The sequence below is a fragment of the Gopherus evgoodei genome, chromosome 17 (assembly GCF_007399415.2).
Source record: "Gopherus evgoodei ecotype Sinaloan lineage chromosome 17, rGopEvg1_v1.p, whole genome shotgun sequence".
Lineage (NCBI taxonomy): Eukaryota > Metazoa > Chordata > Testudines > Testudinidae > Gopherus > Gopherus evgoodei.
In genome coordinates, this window is record NC_044338.1 from 6,527,685 (window position 1) to 6,549,302 (window position 21,618).

The 21,618-nt window shown below is 38.2% G+C and overlaps 1 protein-coding gene across 8 annotated transcripts in view; it reads right to left on the bottom strand.

The window, feature by feature from the left end:
• BCAS3 (BCAS3 microtubule associated cell migration factor) overlaps positions 1–21,618 on the bottom strand; it is a 488,600-nt gene that overhangs the window by 342,977 nt on the left and 124,005 nt on the right. For all 8 annotated transcript variants that reach the window (XM_030537160.1, XM_030537161.1, XM_030537162.1 and 5 more), the window contains exon 13: positions 21,161–21,254. In XM_030537160.1, the coding sequence (XP_030393020.1) occupies positions 21,161–21,254 (94 nt within the window). The remainder of the gene's footprint in view (positions 1–21,160; positions 21,255–21,618) is intronic.

Below are 21,618 nucleotides of genomic sequence, written 5' to 3' on the forward strand. Positions count from 1 at the left end.
GGATCCCTACAGCACATGTAAACTCCTTATGCTTTACAATCTAATCCTCAACTGCCCACTTGATTTTAAATGGTCTCCCACAACATGTGAACACCTTATGCGTAACAATCTGTCCCAACTTGTATTTGGCTCAGACACTCATTTCCTTCCCCAAATCTAAAGAGCTTTGTGAAGTTTGATAGTTTGTACTGTCCACCAACAGAAGTCATTCAATAAAATACAGTGCCTCACCCACCTAGTCTCTCTCTCATCCTGGAACTAACACAGTTACAACACTGCAAATAGCTTACACTATAGCAGCTTCAGATAACTCTACCCCTTAACTGAGGAAACACTTAGAATGATTCAATAGCAGAATTAGGTTTTAGGGTTAGGGAATCACTACTGGTCCCATTCCCAAAGCAGACTTTTCCAACTACACACACGCATGCACATAGTCAATCCACACATTCACACCCTAATAGAACAACACAGACATCTTTCTGTAAAATAAATTAATAAATAAATACATACATAAAAATAGAAAACAAAGTAAGAGGGGAAAAATAAGATACCTAAGAGAAAAGAGGTTTGAACTTCTACTTTATGGTCTGGTGATCTTTGTCTCAGACATTTCAGGATGGTGACTGCAGTTATTGGAACCAGCCAATGGAGTAGCTTGGTCATAGAGCTTGCTGCCAGCGAGTGTTTCTTCACCTCTTCCCCATGTGGGCGGCATGTCCAAGAGAACTAAGGGGGATGCTTGCTTCAGAGGTTGTTGGTGGAAGAGCTTTGTCTTGACCCTTACTCCCACTTACATACTCTGCCTTACATCATCACCTTTATAGTCTGGGGGCCAGCTAAGGGGTCCATACACTTTGAGTACAGTCATCACAGCCCAATCCTTCTCAAGATGGAGAGGCTTTGGCCTGAGATCTCTCTAAGAAGTCCTGCTCAGGATGACCATTGTCTGGAAAGATCACTGTTGCAACCTCATGCCATATGATCACTCAGAAGAGAAATTAGGAGTTGCAAGGCTGCCTCCCAGCCTTCTATCTGGGATAAATAGTCACAGGGTCCACTCTTGGCATCACTATCTCTTATAGGCTTAAAATGGCTCACAAAAATAGCCAACAGCCTAGTCAGAAACCTTGTCAGGAGCTCATACATCCTCTTACATTTTCTCAATACAATGGAAATGAATATAACTGGCCCAGGATAGACTGTCATCCTTGCATTAAAGCAAGAGAATTGAGGAAGCCAATGTGTGACCTCAACTGTGTATAAAATGATGGTTTAGAACCACTAACCTCTGACTTAGAGGCAAAGAACTGTTTTTATATGTTATCAATATAAATTCCATTTATAACAAAACAATTAAAGTTTATGCTGATCCAAAATTCTCATTTGGGCTAGCTGTCTCACAAGGTCTAATCCTAATCTCTAATCCCTACCTGCCTGTATAGTAATTCATCAGAAACTCATTTTAAAAACCATCGTAAAGGAACGTAGGGTGTGCTGTGCGGGTGTTATCTGTGCATTCTTTGAATGTTATGTGTAGTATTTGAATAAATTACACAGTGAAATGTGCTTGGATATCTGGAATTATAATCAGATCCATATGGTGTAATTAATATTTTTTCCTACGCTGTTTTTCTCATTTTCTTGTCTTTTAATTTTTTTATGTACTTGCTGAAAGAGTAAAGAAGTGAAAGATAATACAGCTTTCTGTGGGAAAAAAGGAGTTAGCCTCCATGCTTCCATTTTAAAGCAATCTGATTTGGCAGTTTGCTTGTCTAACATAGAATTCTGCTGTGTATCACCATATGGAGCAAATGCATATTATTAAGGGATACAAACCTTAGCTGTATTAGTAACTTTTTTCAGGAGGTGAAAAAATTACTTTCATAATGCCGACATTTGCATTTGATATACAAGTGGATACTTGTCTAAACCCCAGTAATGTGCTGGTCTCAGGCATAATACCACAGAGATGCTAGTCCAAAGTACATTTTTATAAGACGATTAGTATTTTAAAATATCTTCCTTATTGTTATTCAAACAATAAATCACCGAGGTTTGGAATGTTTGCTTTTTTTTTGGTGCACACGTGCACATGTGTATGTGGTATTTTCCTTCTCTCTTTACTTCATAGCAAGGAGTTACAGTTTCCAGTTACCACAGCTCTGCTATTTAGTTTCTCACTCTAGCTCCCTGCAACGAAAGTACATTGTGTAATTCCGTAACACCCTAGTGGAAATGATCCCAACAGAGAAATAGATGAACTTGAATCTTAATGATTCCTTTCATTGTCAAATGCAGGAAATTTTAAATTCAGTTTTCTCTTTCAATAGCTTTCGCAAAGATTGTGTTTAGATGGAAATATAGGTTAGCACTGTCATAAATTAATTCCAAAAATGTATTCCCTTATGATGTATTTTGTATGAAAAATCACAGATGAAAAGTGAATAATTCTCCAGGATTTCCTGCTTGTTTTTCAAACTGGCATTAATCCCTGTTTAGCAGATAACATCTGAAAACAATTCAAATTCTTGCATACACATAACCCAGTGAGAATGTGTGTGTAAACCAGATATTACTTTATATGCATCTCATTGCAAACATTTTGATTTTCATATCCACAATGTGAAGGAAGCAGCTAAATTAAATTAATGACTGTGTTTTACTGTGTGGTTTTTCAAATCCACAGAAAAGATGTAAAAATTCAGTTTAGATATCCTACACACACAAAAAAAAAAGGTACTTTATCTTTGTTTTAGCTAACAGATACATTTGCTTTAATTTACAACTTCCTATTTTTCATGCATACTCTTTGGGAAACAATAAACTTCTTTCAGGAAAAAGTTTTTAAAAATACATACATAAAAGGAAAAACTGGTACAGATGCAGACTGTGGCTTAAGAGCTATTTATGCAGTATCAGAAGACTAAACCAGACTCTGGCCTGGCCATAAACTAAACCCACGCCCTAAATGAGGTGCCAAGCCACAAAAAGCATTTGCGTCAACTGGGAATACAAGGAAAAGAAGGACTTCTAATTATAGGGCCTGGAAGCGGAAGCCTAGAGTGATTAGGAGTTTAGGCGCTGCTGTATGTTTATCTGGGAGCTTCCTCTCTCTCTCTCACACACAGCCTGGGTTTGATAGATGAGGGTTGGTCTAGAGGGTGGGATTGAAGTTGCTGATGGTACACAGAGTTCTCCAAAATCCAAGGAGACGAAGACTGAATATTAAGTCTTCTGTGGCCTTATAGGAACATAAGTCTTTTCAACTAGGCGTCAGCTGGTTAGCCCAAAGGACAAAATTAAAGAGCAGTAAATCTCAGTTGGGTACTTGCTATAAAATCTAGGAAACCTGAGTAATTTAAGCATCTCCACCACATCCTATTTTTAACACCTATCTAATTGCATCATTGTTTCTGATGCTCATATAAATGAGATAAAAACAATTTCACCTTGGGTTAAGTTTCAGGAGTCAATTCACTTTAAATAATGGCATCTTTGAATGTAACAGAAGTCTCCCTCCTAAATAATGTCATTCTGTAATTATATAGTGAAGAACGCAACACATCCAAGGCCACCTGGAGCTGCTTTTAAAAACACTGAGGACCTAATTTTCAAGAAGTCAGGCACACAACTGAACAAATAAAATGTGCATTCTACAACAGGCTTAATTTAAGCATGCAATTTAGCTATCTGCATGCACAAAAGGACTACTCAGAAGCATAAGTAGCCGTTTGTACACACAATCATGTTAAGATGATGTGAGCAACTGAACATACTTTTTGAATATGATCACAAATACCATACATCACGTTGAAAATTTCACATAAGCGTGATTGTTTTTAATGGCAGAACTATTTTGCATTGGGTAGGTTTTTAAAATTCAAGGACCAGATCCTCAGCGGGTATAAATTAGCATAGAAGTCAATGGAGCTACATTGATTTACAACAGCTGAGGATCTGGCCCATATTAATTTTACTCTTGAATTTACTATTCTCTCAATATTAGATACAGACATTATAAGTATAGAATTATTAACTACTTCACTTATGTGGGCCCAGTTTTGTCATGAACTGCAACTTGGCTGCTTCTATCCTAATGCCCCTCAAAACCTACAATGGGAGCCACGTATCCATGTTTCAATGTAGGGCCAATTGATATGTGATCCATGGGTTTATGAATGTCTATGCCCTGACCCATCAACAGACCCTATTCATATCCACTCTTCTTTCAGATTATTCACACTCCTGGAATATGCAGTATGGGCTGTGTATGGGGCTGATACTAGCCAGAATACAATCAAACATTAATGTTGCTTCTAAAGTCCTTGTGTGTGTCTATACGTGGGACATTTGCCATAGTTCTAGAATTTGGTCCTATAACCAAATTGGACCTATTAAGCAATCAGATCTGTTTTTTTTTATGTGAACCTATATTACCATAATTTATTATACTGATAAACAAAACACTTTAAAACATCAAAAGCTTATACATAATCATGAGAGAACATGTGATCCGATTAATGCAAATCTTGTATCAAAGCTGGACAATTTGAAATAAACATTAGGCTAATTTACCTTGATTAACACATGGGGTTCAAGTTATGCTTTATGTATTTGAACACTATTCAACATTTTCCTCAAACGGCCAACTGTGATCCACAGCTGACGGCCCAGCAAATTTTAAATCTTCATCAGGATGGTTTTCTCCCTCCTAAACTGAAGAACACACAATAAGGACAGCTGAGCAAATGAGGGCAAGGAATCAAGGGAGCCAACTGTTCTTTTAACCCTGCCCACAGTTCCCCCCAAAAAGGATCTTAAATCCATGGTCATTACCACTGAGGTAGCATTCTTGGTTTTTGCTAATTGCAAAAGATTACAGCCAACAATATGCAAACTAACCTATATATATTATGTTATTCTCCGTGTACTGGAATAACATCAAAATAAATGTTGGAGAGAGAGGGTGAAATCTGGCCCACCTGAAGTCAATGTTAGTTCTGCCATTTACTTCAATGAAGGAACATTTTGCAGTGCATTTCCAAGCTTTACTCCACTACCCCTAACCCGCAAATCTTCAGTCCATTCTGACTTGGATGAAGGTGTTGCAGAGACAGGCAATACATGCACTTAGGTACTGGTAGCACTGACCAATAAACTATGGTATGGAACTGGATAGCTTCTGATTTTGAAGAGAAGTTCCTTAAGTGGAGAGTTCTGGGATATGTTCCAGTCTGGCTTTGATAGTAGGTTCAACACTCAGGTGAAAAGGGAGACATGAAGCCAGATGATTAAAAAGATAAAGGAATGATGGATTTAATCTATTTATAGTAATGCTTAGGAATACTTCTGAAATTTGGGGGGCATGAAGGGAAATCAAACATATCAAAGATCATATTCCTGGGGCCTCTTTTCAGATGTCTTACTTCCACCAAAATGACATGAAGTTGTACAGCATACAATTCCAAGGCTTCAGATGTTTTTTTTCTTCAATTCAAAAACCTCATGAGACACTTCCAGCATTAAACCCAGATGGAATGCAGACTGAATTTACTAGTAAATCTATTTTGAAGTAACACATCTATGTCATAGCTACTTGTGATGTGTTTAAAGAGCAATTAAATGAGCCTAGCATTTCCTCTTTTTAGTTACAGTATCTCCTACAATCCCCACCAGATAAGTGCTAGGTGCAGTGTAATTCTTTTTATTAAATGAAAAATCATCACTTACCTCCGGGGAGTCAAAGGGGGGGTGGGAAATAAATGTATTCAAAGATGGTTGGGGCTGTTGCAATTTCACAGTTACCTACTCCAAGTATTATATTCTCATTGGTGTCAAGCTAGTTAATCACCATGAAGAGCAATTAATTTGCCATCATTCAAACCACAGCTCCTGTGCCACAGTAGAGGAGATGCTGGGGGGGCAGGGGGTTTAAGCCTTGTTGTTTACTACAACTTTGTTGTTGTTAAAAAAAGAAGTTCCCCAGTTACCTGTTTCTCCTAATAAGTTAATAAAAAATACTGCTAGCTGCCCAGATAGGAAATAATGCAGGAGCTATCTCTAGCCCCTCCGTGTACAGTACATGCAAAAGAAAAGGCACCGGCACAACTTTTTGCAAGTACTGTATCCCGTATATCATAACACGAGAAGAATTTGAATAGGGTTGTCTTCAGAGGCAACAACTAAAGCTGAAATACAAAGCCAGAGTAAAGAGAGGAAAAGCAAAGAATGATTCTAGTTTGAAATAACTGGGGATCAGTCTATGCTAGATAACATGGCATCTATGAGTTGAGATTCCAAGGTGAAGATTCATCATGCAAATCTGTGAAGGAAGTTTCCTTCATTATAAAAATCCAAACAACAAAAAAGTAGCTAGCTGCATTCATATTAGAGCTGAAATACGTTCGCACTTATTGAGCACTTTTCATTTTAAAAGAGCTGTCCAAACATTAGCTGATCAATTTGTTTAATAAAACTCAGATTTTACACACTTGGCAGACAAAGGGAAAAAAATCCCTCAGTTAATCTGTGAGGCATTATCAATGCTTCCCAACAATCAAACAAGGTACTTTTCTGCCCACTTGCTCTGATCAATGGGGGAAACTTCTGTCGAGAAATTCCAATTTAAACTTCTTTAACTATTAACCCAAGACCACCATCACAATTCAATATACAGCATTTAAGTAACCAGAGGAATTTCAGGTCTGTTAGAGGTGCAGTCAGGCATTCAAAGGGGTACACAGTTTAATCTGTTTTACTGCAGGCCTAACATTAATTTTCCTGTTATTAATGGATGGAAAAGCTCTTTCCTAGCCAAGGAGGGGTAATTATTCAAAATTTAGATGTGTTGCACTTCACAGCTCTCAGCTGCTCAACTGGCAGAAGTAACACCCTTGGAAAGCAGATCAATTATTTACTAAATTAAAGAGAGAAAACAGATATTTATAAAACATCAGCTTTTTTTAAAAAGTGCGTTGAAGTTTATGATTTTAATTTCCCATCTGAAAAAGCTTTTCTTAATGCCTATGCTTGCATAATTAATGACACTTTTTTTTTTAAAGTGTAAGAATGAAATAACTTTGGAGTGTCATCTATTGGCTGGAGCAGTGGACTAGGAATCAGGACTCCTGGGTTCTGTTCTTCTCTGCCACTGACTCACTCTGTGATCTTGAGCAAGTCACAACCTCTCTTTGTCCCAGTTTATCTATCTGTAAAATTGGCATTTCACTCTCCTGCAAGTTTAAAGTTCCTTCAGCCCTCTCTCTCTTCCAACCAGCCGCTCTTTCAAACCCACTACAGACTTCCGCTCTCTTACCAAATCACATTTAATCTCACCCCTCAGTATACCTTTGATTTCATTTCCATCTACTTCTCCTGTTGCTCCTAATGATGCTTCAAATGACCTTTTTTCCTGCTCTCCTTTTCTCCTCCTTGCATTGTTGGCTTCATGATTTTATTCATTCATGTAGCCCCTACACGTGGAACACGCTTCCACTTCCTGCTCACCAAGAACCCCTCTTTCTCCTCCTTCAAACCGATTTCTTCCAAGGAGCCCTGCTAACATTTTCTCCTCACTAAAAATCTTTCTGTTTCTCTTACTTCAACTGCTGTCTTGTGTCCTGTCTTACACTGTAAGCTAACTAGGGTTAGGAATGTGTCCCATTCTAACCTGGTAAAGTTGCTGTGAAAATTTACACTTTTATACACAATAATTATGAATACAGATGAATGCAAAAATATATATAATTCACAATTCAGTGCTAGTGGCAAGTTGAAACAGCGTTTACCTACTGCAACAATATTATTTAGCTTCATGATCACATTTCCAACTCTTGGTTAAGCTTTTGTGTTGAAAATTCATTGTTAAATGTTGTTTCTGTTGCAGCCTCCAAAATGGGTAAGTAGCCATTATAGAATCTGTAGCCAGCATGTATCCCTACAGTAGAGGTACAAAGGCTGGAAGGAAAGACTTCTAGGGAAAAGCATCCCCCAACCTGCCCTTGAGACGGAGATCATGAAGTGTTTGCAACAATATCCTTTTCAGAGACCATAGGCCCCAATTACTACTTTAATAAACCTACGTTTAAAGTGTCTCCTGTAAAAAAAGTTCCAGATATAGGATAAATTTCCTCATCTTCCCTGGCTACCAACCACCACCTGTTGGATTTTTTGTAGTGTAAATGTTAGCAAAGGGAACACCTTTCATTTTTAACCTATTCCTATCTCTAATGCTGCTTATGGATATGACTGTTTGAAGGTTGCTCGTGCCTAACAATCAGCACACACACAGATGTTGCCTTGCATGTTTTCAGCTCTATGAAATCAATGAAAGCCTCACTGTTCTCCAGTGGATTCCAGTTACACATCCATGGTATTCCCAAACTTGCCAGCTCAGGAACTGTGGGCAATTGCAAAAATCTGAAACTAGGATGCAACTGTGTGATGTTGCAATAATATTGCAACACAGCAAAGTACCATGCTTCTATGGCTTTTTTTTTTTTTAACTGATTCAGGGCCAGATTGTCGCCCAGATGCTGCATGGATGTTCAAAGGAAAGAAAGAAGGGAGGGAATAAGGAGCTCCCCATCCTTCTCTCCTGGGCAGCAGCCAGGTAGAACTGCAATCCCTGTTCTCTCTGGAATGCAGGGAATGCTTCATCTGTGCACGGCAGGAGAACAGACATCACAAAAGGGGACGTGGCCAATTCTGTTCCTGGTGTGCAAACTACCACGGCTAGTGAAGAGCAGACAGAACTGGGAGCAGGTTCTATTCCCAGCTTTGCCTCTGTGTGAACTTGGAGAAGTCACCAAAGCCTAAGCTTTCAAAACTATCCATTAATTTTGAATGCCCACGCTGAGATTCCTACTGCAGAGCATGATTTTCACAGAATCATAGAAATATAAGGGTGGAAGGGAAGGGACCTCAAGAGTTCATCTACTCCAGTCCCTCATGCTGAGGCAAGACTCAGTATACCTAAGACCATCCCTGACAGGTGTTTGTCTAACTTGTTCTTAAAAACCTCCAAAGGCAGTGATTGCACAATATCGCAGAGACAATGAGCACCAGCTGTTCCCACTAAAGACAACTAGAGCTGTAGATGTCTCAGCACCTCCTAAAATCAAGTTGGGCACCTAAAAACCGAAGCACTCAAAATTAGTGGACACTTTTTAAAAAGTAGGCTAGCTTCTACAGGCCTCAGTGAAGGGGGATAATGATACATACCTTCCTTTGAAATGGACTCTCTGCATGAAAAGAATGTTATAATAATTAAGAAAATGTTTGGCTCACAAAGTGTTCCTCTGTGTATAAATTAGAAGGGGCAAATTTGTGTTATTCTGAGGTGTTAGTATAAACAAATTAGGGAAAGCATTAGAGTGCTCTGGGAGCCTAAAATGCCTGATTAATACAATTTGTCCACATAGCAAGGAGCCAGGTCTTGTCCATCAGTGTGAGCCTGCAATGTTTCTGCAGTGGTGGAAGACTGGCCATTCTTACTGGCAAAAAAGAGTACACGAGTCAAAAGATGTACACCTGCATTGTTCGCAGCTATAGTGGACAGCTGGCATCCCCTACGGTAGAGTCATTAAGAATGCTGCCAGCTTGTTTTAAGGAGGAAAAGAACCTCTCAGGTTTCTGTGACGGCCTTGAGAGACAAGCATCCCAGTAATCTGGCACCAACACTGCTTACTGCCTGGAAAAGTGCTACTCCTGAGTTCAGTGGGCGGGTAGGAGAATTTACTTTAGACACTGAAGTTACTCACCCTAAATCCAATTTACAATCCCACTTTGCCTGTCTAATTGCCAGAAAGAGCAGCTGTATCACGATTTTTATAAACTGCACGCTTTTCCTGCCAGCACCACCCTTAACTCCACTCCAACCCCGACTAAGAGAATTTACACCACTGACACACGTACAAATTAATTCTGCCAGCAGCCTTCAAATGACATTTCAACCTCTTTTACATGGTCAGATTCAACCTTCCCTTCTGCCAGCATAAGCCAGGGCCCATAACAGCCGGAAAGTGCAAGGAGGAGCCAGCACTGCCTGAAAAATGGGCAGTAGGACTTTGGCCAGCGTGTATCCATTGTCTGTGGTGATTCTGTGCACTCCTGCAATAGCCTCCACCTCCACCAGTGGGGCTCCTAAAGAATCTCCACCACAAACTAAAACTGTGCTTCTCCTATGGGAAGCTCAAGGGAGAGCAAGTGGTATAAAATGCACCATCTTTTGCCAGCCAAGGGGAAGCTAGCAGCCTGCTACATCTACTGTAAGGGTAGAGGAGAAAAACCCTTGGACACCTAGGGACTACATAAATGAACATACCAAAATTCATCATTTTAATTTCATGGAATGAAATCAGAGCAGGGACAACAAAATGAATGTAAATTATTTTTAAAATGCTGTTAACAAGCAAGATGCCATTATGCATCAAAAACGTAGTCTACAGACTATATCTGGCTATTGTGCACAAATCCTGGGAACACTTGCTAAAAAACATGATGAATGCTTTGGATGATCTATAATTATGGCCTAAAGTAAATTTTGTTTTAGAAAATGAAATATCTAAATTGACTTTAAAAGATTTTCCCCCAGATACAAAAAGACAACGCTACTGGCCCTGCTCATACATTTTTTACCTAAAAACCTTAACATTAGGAAAAAAGCCTTATAAGAGTCTCAGTGAACGAATCTCCAAGTCTAATATTTATTTTGTCTAGGCAGCCAACTAAAACTCAGGCCTGCAAAATTATATTACCATAAAATATTTTATTTCTAGTTAAAGAAGGCTTGGCTTTATCAAAATCTTCATTTATAAATGATATGTGAAGGGTCAGAGATTAACATTTCTCAACCGTCATTAGCCCAAGGAGTAGAGTTTAGCTTCCCTAAAGAGAGTTGCAATCAAAATGCTAAAAGACAGCATTTGGTTTGGGCATTCTACCATAGCACTTTAAGCAAACTCTGAAACAGAGCTAATCCAAAGGGAAACATTCATTTTTGTGCTTCAAAATTCTTAAAAATCCTAATTTAAGATTCTAAAATGCACCAATCAAGATTAACAGAAGCCATAATCTGTTTTCACCAGCTGCTGTGTGCAACAGAGAATACAAACATTTTCCTACTGAGAAATGTGTTTCCCTTTTCCAAATGACAATTTTCTAATGAACTCCGTTCCATGTCAGGAGTGCTTTCTATAAAAAACAGATATTGCTATGTACACTGTAGTTTCACATTCAAAAACTAAATACACAGAACGGGAGGACAAGTTTATTGGTTATATCCAGGCCTATTAATACCATTTACCTTAGCAAGAAGATGACCAGCTGTTCAAGGTACAAAGGATGATACAACTGCTTCCTGTCACATTTAACAGCCCAGTGTCATTTACAGTATAAATACTGGGCAACAAATGAAAGAACATCCTTCAGTTTATAATACTATTATTTATATAAACACTTAAATCAATATGATTTTCAAGCTTCAAACACGATTCTTGTTTTCATCCACTCCAAAAATACTATTAAGAGATTAATTAAAATATATGGATTCCCCATTTGAATTAAAAATTAACCTTTCAGCAGCACTGTTTATAAAATGTAATTAATAGGATTATTCCTATAAATGTTTCCATCCATCTACAAGGAAAATTAGCTAATTTCTCACAAATTTTTTCTGACATAATTTAAAAATCTATTTTATTTATAATTTAGGCCTGCCGGGACTGGGATTTCAAAATATTTCTCTTACGTTTGTCTCAGGAACTGAATTACATACAGCTTTGTAAAACTTGCCAAGCAGTGGATTACAATGTATTTGGCAACTAATATACAGCTTTATCACAAGCAAAAATTCTAAAATTTGCTTTTAATTGTGGTAAATTGAAGAGGATGTACTAAAATAACAAGATGGTCTAATGCTCAAAGCTCATGTACTTTAATTTTACTCTTAAAAGCACGTAGAACAATTTCTGAAGTTGGTTTTAATTATCATAGTTCATAAAAGGCGTTTATACTTAAGAGCTGTCAAAATGAACTGAGAAATTTTGTAGTGTTTAACATGCTAAAATCCATAAGGAATCTTCCCTTTGTGGCCCCCTCAAAATTCCTTTAAGCATGCCCAGTTCATTAATGGAACTGAAAAGTACAGATTCCATGATGCTTATCAGTTGCGTGATTTACAGGCATTATACTTTAAAAAGTCTCACCAATCGTGGCTCTGTTTAAAGCCTGAAGGGACTACCTCACACCACCCATATCGAGTCTTGTCCAGATCACAGTACTAAGCCATCATGCTCCTTGCCAACATCATAAATACTGCCATTAAAATATTTGTTTTAATTCTGACCTCAGAGTCACAGCTAATAAACAAGAAAGGCAATGAGAAATTGAAAAACAAACTAAATGCAGCTGTTGGACTGGACGTTTCACAACTGTGTTTAACTGCATCCTTTAATTTCACGTCTATGAATAGAAACCATATAGCACAGATTGCATGCCAGCTAGTCAACCAAGCAGTATTTTCTCTCCAGTTCATTTTGCAGTGTTATTCCATCATGCGAATTTTACTGTATTTTTAACTTTTCCCTGGAGATTATTCTCTGTTCTGGTCTGCAGCACAATGTTGCAGCACAAGTTGAACTCATTTTACTATGTACTAGCAATGGATGGCATTTGCATAATTTTTCTATGATCTTTCAGTCTTACTCTCATTAAAAGGTGCACACATTTTTTTTTGCAAACCTTCATGTGTAAAACACATCTTGATACATATACTCTGCTGTTTTACAAAGAATGCTTCATAAGATACACAGAATTAAGTATATGTAAGGAGTAAAGTGCCCTGCTTATATTATTTTACAGACTTCCTCAAACTTATTGCAATACATTTTAACAAGTATTATTGTTCTTAATGGGTCTATTATATAACCTATGAAAATAGCTTGCCAGAATGTGCATTTTACTAAAGAGTAAGTAGTTACAACATTAGGACCCTAAACGATCTTGAAAGAAATCCATCCAGAAATGCTGCACAAAGAGGCGGCCAGGGAGTGTGGGGGAACTTAGCCAAACATTGAAAGTTTGAAGCAGTTTAAAATCAGATGGTGATAAAGTTAGGAAAAAGCCATAAAACTTGCATTTGGAACCTATTGTAAGAAATTTCCTTGGTGCAAATGACAATATTATTATTTTGAGTAAGATAAAACAATGCAAGTTTTACAGATTTAGAAAACCCATAACAATCATATTTCCCATTTACAGGTCAGGGCGCTTCCCAGATTTGGTGGATGAAAGGATGAGGAATGCCAACCTATAAGCTACATACCCACTTCTCAACAATGATTACTGACACAGAGATCACTCCCCTCCAAATTTCAACACTGGTTTTTATTGTATGCTCGTTAAACTTGAAAACCACTTCTCTTTTACACATACTGAGGTCTTAGGTCTGAGCCAGTAGTCTAATCATATGAAAATAGTTGTGGCAGAGTGAATGCTTTAGACCTGAAGTCATATTGCTGGGTGAGGGGGGCATCAGAAGGGGAGTAAAAAGTTTTCAGACAGTCGGATATAAGAATTGCCATAACAGATCAGACTAGTGGTCCACCTATCCCAATATCCTGTCTCTGACAGTGGCAAATAAGACTCTTAATATGTCTGTATGGAAAGATGGAACAAACAGAACTAGCTTTACTAGGCTATTGCTGACATTAAATTGGATGACTTTTTTCCTATGTAAATTATAAGAATGTATCTAATAATGCAACTTCATGAATAAGAGGGACATTTGCCTGGCTCCTACAGTCTCTAATCTAGAGAATCTCTAGTTTAGTCTAGTCCAGATTATCATGGAACAATTGATTCTATTTGGTAACATGTAATCCTTTTTTTCCCCCCTCTGCATTTTAAACCTTACACACAATTACAATTCCTGGCAGACTATTGTCAGCACATTAAAATCTTGGAGGCTTTTTCGTAAACATCTTAAATTAAATAACTGCCTATGGTGTATTCCTTCCGTTTGTGACCTCCCAAAATTTAGTCCAGGGCGCCTTGATACAGAGTTTACTTAATGAGCTCTTGTCAATTTACATTATGTAGCAAACATTTTTTCCATGGTACTGTAATAACCATGACATTTTGTAAATTGTTTGTACCTGTTTAAATATTTCATTATAAAAGATAGTTTAAAGCTTAATCCCTGCTAACAAAAACTTATTACACAACATTATCACATTGCATGAAATTCACAGAAGAAAAATCCTGCAGTAAAAAAAACTTGTGAGAATTTTTATCCTAACTACATTTGAAAGTTCCTGAATGCTGCCTACACTGCTATACTGCGTTTACACAACACAACAGAGAAGTAAATTGTTGGCGTGCGCAACCAAAATTTCCACATAAGTATTCATGTCTTTATAGTCTAAGCAAAGAAAGGCCCAAATCATTGGTACAATCATTGATAGAGACTTGTGCGTCATATGGAAGTCTAGCTAATTCTGACTCTGATGGTCATGGTAATGCTGATGGTCTAGGGCCATTGTTTATGCACAGAATGGGAGACCACAGACAGATCAAGTCGTCACAGTCTTCAAAAAAGAAGTCATAGGTAGATGGCAAAGGCATCCTAGATTACATTGATGTGACCATGTAGACATAAGCGATATTGACTGTACAGCATCTACGACTGCATAAGGGAGAGGCTCTCTTAAGGAGCTCAAGTATTAGACATATAAAGTGGACTGTTATCTGACATCACCACACAACTTATTCATAGGCTGAAATGTTCCAATAATTAAGTTTCAGCTGGAGGTCTTTAATTCAGACACGGACTTGAACTGGGGGGAAAAAAAGTATACTCTTCCAAGCTCTTTCTGTGAGAGATGTGCTTGTGCAGATTCTCAACATATGATCATACTTGAGCTCTCTGGTCTCAATACGCATCCCCCTTACTGGTGTCTGAATACACTCATAAGGCTCATAGGTCTTGGCTTCCCCTTGGTGAGCTTTGTCAGTCATGCTGAACTTCTTGAGCTTAGCTGTCGTTCAAAGAGGCTTAGATGCCCTGCTGGCCTCTGAAGCTCCTTGAGCTTGTCTCCTTGATTGGGTGAGGGCAGAAGGGGCAGGGGAAGTGGCAATACTCTCCCCAGCCCACTGAATCATGGTACCAAAATGAGCTGTCACTCACAGTGGATTGTGTAGCTCTTCTGAGTAAAATAGCACGCAGTGACATTAGTGGGGCACATCATACCTTATCATTCTGCAAGCCCAACCAGACATCATTGCTTCATTAGCTTTGTAAACGGCGTATCTTAGCAACTAGAACAGCTAGAAATTTTATTTACTGCAAAAAATCCCCTCCACCCCACCCAAAACAAGGCGTTGATCCGTGGAGAAGAAGGCAGCAGCAAGAAAGAAGTGCCCATATGCCATACTGCTAGATACCAGCCTAATCTATGCCCTGAACTCAGATCTGTGTGTTTTATACTTCCAGACAGCACCTAGGTTATGGCGCTTGGCAATGTAGAATTACTACTTACAACATTTATTGAATTTATTCAAAACCAGATGTCTAAAAGCAGAATGTGAGCTCTTCAAAGCATGGAGCTTATCTTTATTTCTGTCTTAAAAGCATGTTTGGCACTATATAAATAAAATTGGTGATTTTGATAGTAAAATCTAATAACACTTATGAAAGTAATATCAGTTTTCTATATAAAATGGATATGGAAAATACTCATACAAATTCTACTTTCAAAGAGTTAATAATTTTCAATTAGCAAATAAGCCCACAGCATAATGGCTAGGCACCTGCATATGAAACCTGGGGTACTTTTAACTAAACTCCCATTCAAAAACAGCACAAGAGTACTGTATAAGAAATCTGTCTGTTGGCTGTCACAAACAAATGCTGGCACCAGTAGTAAAATTAAAGTTGACATCACAAATAGCAAAGAAAACATGTAAGATAGACTTAAATCTTCGTTTGCATTACAACACAATGTTCTTTCAGGGGAAAATAACTATAATGATCAGTTCAATTTAATTCAGTATTTGGTGTATATCTGTCTTGATGCCCTTTATTGATTATTCCCAACGATGAAATCACAATTACACAGGTAGGAGATAACCATTCTTTTTACCTTTACTGAACTGCTTCCATACTTCAAAATTAATCTATTTATCTTAAAAAATTTAAAGCAGAAAGGCAAGGACAGTCTATAGATGGCCCTGGATTTTGGCAAATTCCAGGAAATCTAGGAGTTCTGTTGGTCAAACCCCATGGTCATGGAGTTTCCAGTTCTAAGGCAAAAGAAAAAAAAAAAACAACACACACACAAAGAACTATGTGCAATTTAATTTTTTGTTATATAAAAGAACAGTATTTTCTGAATTTGGCAAAAAATGGTGAAGACACCCTACACTGTCAGAATTCGTGCTCCCACAATTTTTATCAGTCCCTGTTATTAAGGCAGTTTTTAAGCTGCCTGTTTTAGAATAAGACATTCACAATACCAACTGCTCCAGCGGCAAGTTGTTACTGCCAGCATGCTGCAGGGAGATGCGTTCTGGGATATTTCAGATTCTGTTAAAAATCTAAGCAGCCCACTCAGCATACTGAGAAGTGCTGATTCAATTGCTTATTATTTTATTATCCAAGCAATTCCTTTTTTCAAACTTGGCCATGGATCTAGTCCAAAATAAACACTAATTAAATGCCAAGTTTTCCGTTTCAAAGGTCAGCTGTTTTTGAGTTACCTGCATGAAGAAAGCATGGCAATTTGTACAAATGGGAAAAGATTTATTTTTTCAGCCTGTCTTAATGAAAAAAAAGAAAAGAAAAGAAAAACAGGGAAAAAAAAGAGGCAGAATAGATTTGCCTCAGTCGTAACAAAATATCACATTGGCAAAGGCCAGTCAGCAACAGACAAGCTAATGGGGCCTGATCCAAAACCCAGTGCACTGCAGGGAGTCCGCCCTTGTTTTCAATAGACTTTGGATCGGGCCCATAATGAGATTTAACACGGCTAGGGAGCTAAAGGTGCAGTACGCTTTTTTCTTTTTAAATAAAGAACAGAAAGTTATTACGCCAAATATCATGCTAGCATTAAACCACTGACATCAATACTTCCCTCTTCTCCTCTTTGTAGGGCCTTTTCGTAATCTTTGTTCTACAGTGAAGCAGAACTTATGCTATCCCCATCTAACAGCTATTTCTATTGTGTGACATTTCTAAGTGCTGTAGCGTTGTTCTATGACCTTTGATTAAATCATCACAAACTAGTCCCATGTTCAGTACAAAGGAGTGCATTAGAAATCTTTCTAGTGGATATCTTGGTCATATCACAAACACATTCTATTGACATTTCGGTTTATTTAATGATTGCTTAAGGAGGCTATGCTGCTTAACTTGATCAGCTTTTGTTGCACAGAAACTGTGTTAACGTAATTTATCAGTCTTCCTGTATGTTTTGATTTTTGGTGCATGATTATATTTATTTATCAGCTACACCGAAGAGCTGTACAATAATTCTGTACCTGTGATTCACAACACTTAAATTACTTTTGAAAACTGAATAACTGCAAAGTACATTTTCATGAGTGTGTTGGTACAAAGATACAATGAATATAAATTGCTATTTGATTAGCCACAAATCTAAATGTAAAAAGGTTCAGTGTCTATCAGTTCCACTGGTTAGTGAAAGTTAGCCATTAGATATTCGTGTGATGTCTCAGAGTATAATATCATGAGTAATTAATGGATTATATAGTTTTATAATAGCCAGTAGAAGAACTTGGTAGCAAAAGCCACTTCTTGTTTTCATTATGCTTTATAAAAATATCAGTCTGAATAGCAACATGCCACTTACGTAATGGGTTAAAATGATGTAACTTATCATCAGTGCTGAGATCAAATATAATCCTATCTGGATATTAAATAGAGAATTCAGCTTACTGGTTTTAAGTGCTAATTTCACTGTGTATGGAGCTGAAGTAATAATTTTCAATCTTTTCTGAACTTCATTGGAAAAACGCGGGCCGTGCAGCATGATTTAATACCTTGCTGTGGGTCATCTATTTCCACAAGAGTTTCATGACACACAGCAAACAGTCAAGAATGTGCCCACCGCAACCTTAATGTGAGTGGGTCTTTGTGAGGCTTGTGCACTGTTTGGCAGTCTGGAAACAGAAACCAGATGCAAATATGGTTCACCCTGGGTTCAAAAAAAAGGGGGAAGGAATCTGTGGCTATCTTGGAACCTAGCAAGGGTGGGAAGAAGGTAGCCAACGATTTTGCTGGCATTGCCTTGTGGCGGATGTCCAGTGCAGGTACTCTGTCTGGAAGGGATACGATTGTCAAATAACATGGATTGGAAAAGAATTTGAAGGAAAACATCCCTTATGGGAGCTGAGTAAGGGGGGCTCCTAAGTCTCATCAGCGAGGAGCCAACACCTCCTCCTTTTCGTAGCCCCCTTTAAAGTTGCTGAGGAAGGGGGGTTGGGGTTTCTACATCTGGATCAGCAGGGAGCTGACCTCTTCTTCCCGCCTCTGTATGATCTATTGCTGGGTACTCCCAGGTATTGTAAGTGAATAACATTGCAACCTAATTAAACCACACCATGGCCTCATTTCTTTCTTCCAGTATGGACAGAAAATAATGGTGTTTAGAAAATTATGTTTTCCCCACAAAGTGTCTTGTTCAACTATGGAAACAGGCTGTTGTATCATAGACAAAAGATTATAATTTCAGTGCATGACCAAAGAGAAAAAAAGCTGATTATATAAATTCATATCTCTAACTATAAAGGTAATACAAAATCTGCTGTTGCATAAATATTTTCCTTTTCTCTAATTTGCACCATTTTCCTTTTTAAAGGGTATTTAATTAATGTTTACTGCATTCCAAAGAATTATTTCTTTCAATTTGTCAGCACCACCTATATTCTAGGTATTATTTTTTGTACCAAACACACAAGACTGAGAAATATCACCACTCTAGAATTTACAGAGTACATTCTCACCTTAATGCACAGAGAGTTACATGATAAAATCCCCCAACTATGAGATAAGAATACAGCTTTTTATGTCAAAAGCATTAATAGTAAGGATGCTTTGAACTGCAGACTACTATTAAGGAGTTTTGACATAACAGATGGGATGTCAAAATCAGTCCGACTGGTCACCACAAGTGAAGATATACATGACATACATTCAGTTTTAGTTCTCTGAAATGTGACTTCATCCCCAAGATCTTCAGGGCATTTACGATGTTTTATAACTCATTAATTTAGGCAAGCGGAAGATGTTGATTCCCTAGCCCTTTTACTGACCACTGTGCAGTCAATCAAAAAGTTATTTCTCTGTCCTAAGAAGACTAATAAACATATTACTTGTCAACGGGACAAGATTCACTAACAGGATGCATCTCACCTGCCCACAACCATTCTTCATCTGCAAAGAGGAAGGAGGGGGGAAAGGTGCTTTCTTTGAGGTTTTTAAAATATTTTCAGATCACAGCTCACAGCACTCCAAAGAAGGGAAAGGGCAGAATTTTGACTTACATATCAACAAAACATCTATTGTCACCACGAGTGACCTTAAAGATATTTGTTTAATTGAAATTACCTATTTTATTCTCAAATCTAGGACGAAGAAATATTTCAGGAAAGTTATGGCCCCTACCTTCTGGAAGGAAAGTGCATTAGGAAACCTAATTAATTACCGTAACTTACCTGAGTATTTCAGCTATATCTATATTAGTCCTACTACTGTTCCTTCATGTATTACAGCTGTTTGAGGCTGAAAGTGTCAGAAAAGACAAATTAACTCAGTCTCTGTCAACTGATATTCAACACTCAACTAAATGAGTTCAGGTGCCAATGTTTACTAAGTCATCGTGTGCATGTACCACACTGGACTACTAAAAGACTGATGTAATTTTTAATTCCCTAAAAGGAGCATAATACACATTGTGACATTCCCTTCTGGAGTTATCTGGACCGGGGATCTGCTAGGCAACTCCAATCCTTGACTCGGGAGACAGTCTTTCCCTGCTCTGCTGTGAGAACCACCACTCCTGGACTGTTCACTCACAGACTCTGGCATGTAAGCTGCTCCCAGCTACCTGCAACCGAATGACACTAGCCAATATCTCCGGTCCCAGACACAACCCTAGCAACCTCCGTCTTGCAGTGTCCAGTTATACCTGCTGGACACTGCGAGCTTCTATGACTTTGTCAATTTAACAATTTAACAATTTCGTAATTGATATGTACCAAGCTTGTTATTCCAAGGGGAGCATCTGACACACTTCAAACCAAATGCACTCCTTCAGGTAGGATAAACAAACAGATTTATTAACTATAAAGATAGATTTTAAGTGATTATAAGTCAAAACATAACACATCGGATTTGGTCAAATAAAATAAAAGCAAAACACATTCTAAGCTGATTTTAACACTTTCAGTGCCCTTACAAACTCAGATGCTTCTCACCACAGGCTGGCTGGTTGCTTTTTAGCCAAGTTCTCCCTTTTGATCAGTGCTTCAGTTGCTTGGTGTGGTGGCATCTCTAGATGTAGGTGGAAGAGAGAGGAAGAGCATGGCAAACGTCTCTCTCGTTTATTATGTCCTTTCTTCCCTTTTGGCTTTGCCACCCCTTCAGAGTCAGGTGAGCATTACCGCATCGCAGTTCCAAACTGACCAAAGGAAGGGGGGTAACTCACTCAAGAGTCTAATAGATTCTTTTGTTGCTGCCTAGGGCAGTGCCTTTTGTTTCTGTGAGGCTGGGCTGGGTTTGTTTCACCCATGACCTGGTGAGACGTGAATTGCCCCTCTGCTTCAGGAGAGTCTTCGTCTGGGCTTGCTTTAAGCTATGAGGATATATTTTCAGCCTCATAACTATATACAGTAATATTATTGGTTATAATTTCATGTCACAATTACTATAACATTACTATAACAACTATGCTCAGAGCATCATGAGCCTTCCGAAAACACCCAACATGACAAACTTTGCATTGGATACCACACAATCATTTTATAAGGATGAACATGGGGGTGTAGGGTGTTCCCCTGAGGTACAGAGTATCACTCACAAACTACATTTTTTACTCTTCACATACGATACAAAATTTATGATGGCGAAAGAACTTACCACTGGGGTTAAAAGCCATGCAGCAAATAGGCTTTTCATGTGCAGGGAAGTGGGCCACAATACCGCTGCTATCGGAATCCTCGCTAACAATCACCTGAATAATATTAATGGAGACAAAGGAAGGTTAGGTGTTGCTGTATGGTACAATCCTTATGCAGTAAAAGTTGCACAGTCATTCAACACCCACTCATTTCTGCACTTCTCTGCAGAATTTTGAAGAATCTGTAAATGACGGCCTGAAGAGTAGAAATCCTACAGGCCTCTTCATAAGCCGTGGAAATTCATGCAGGATTACTAACACCTGAATATCCATTTTACAAAAGATACATATTAGCAAGAATTAGAAATATTAATACATGTAATACTATTGGAAACATCCAGACACAACTGCATAATTTTCTGCACTACTTTGTAGATGACATGGAGTGATTTTTAAAGCATACAGCTCCCATACTGCA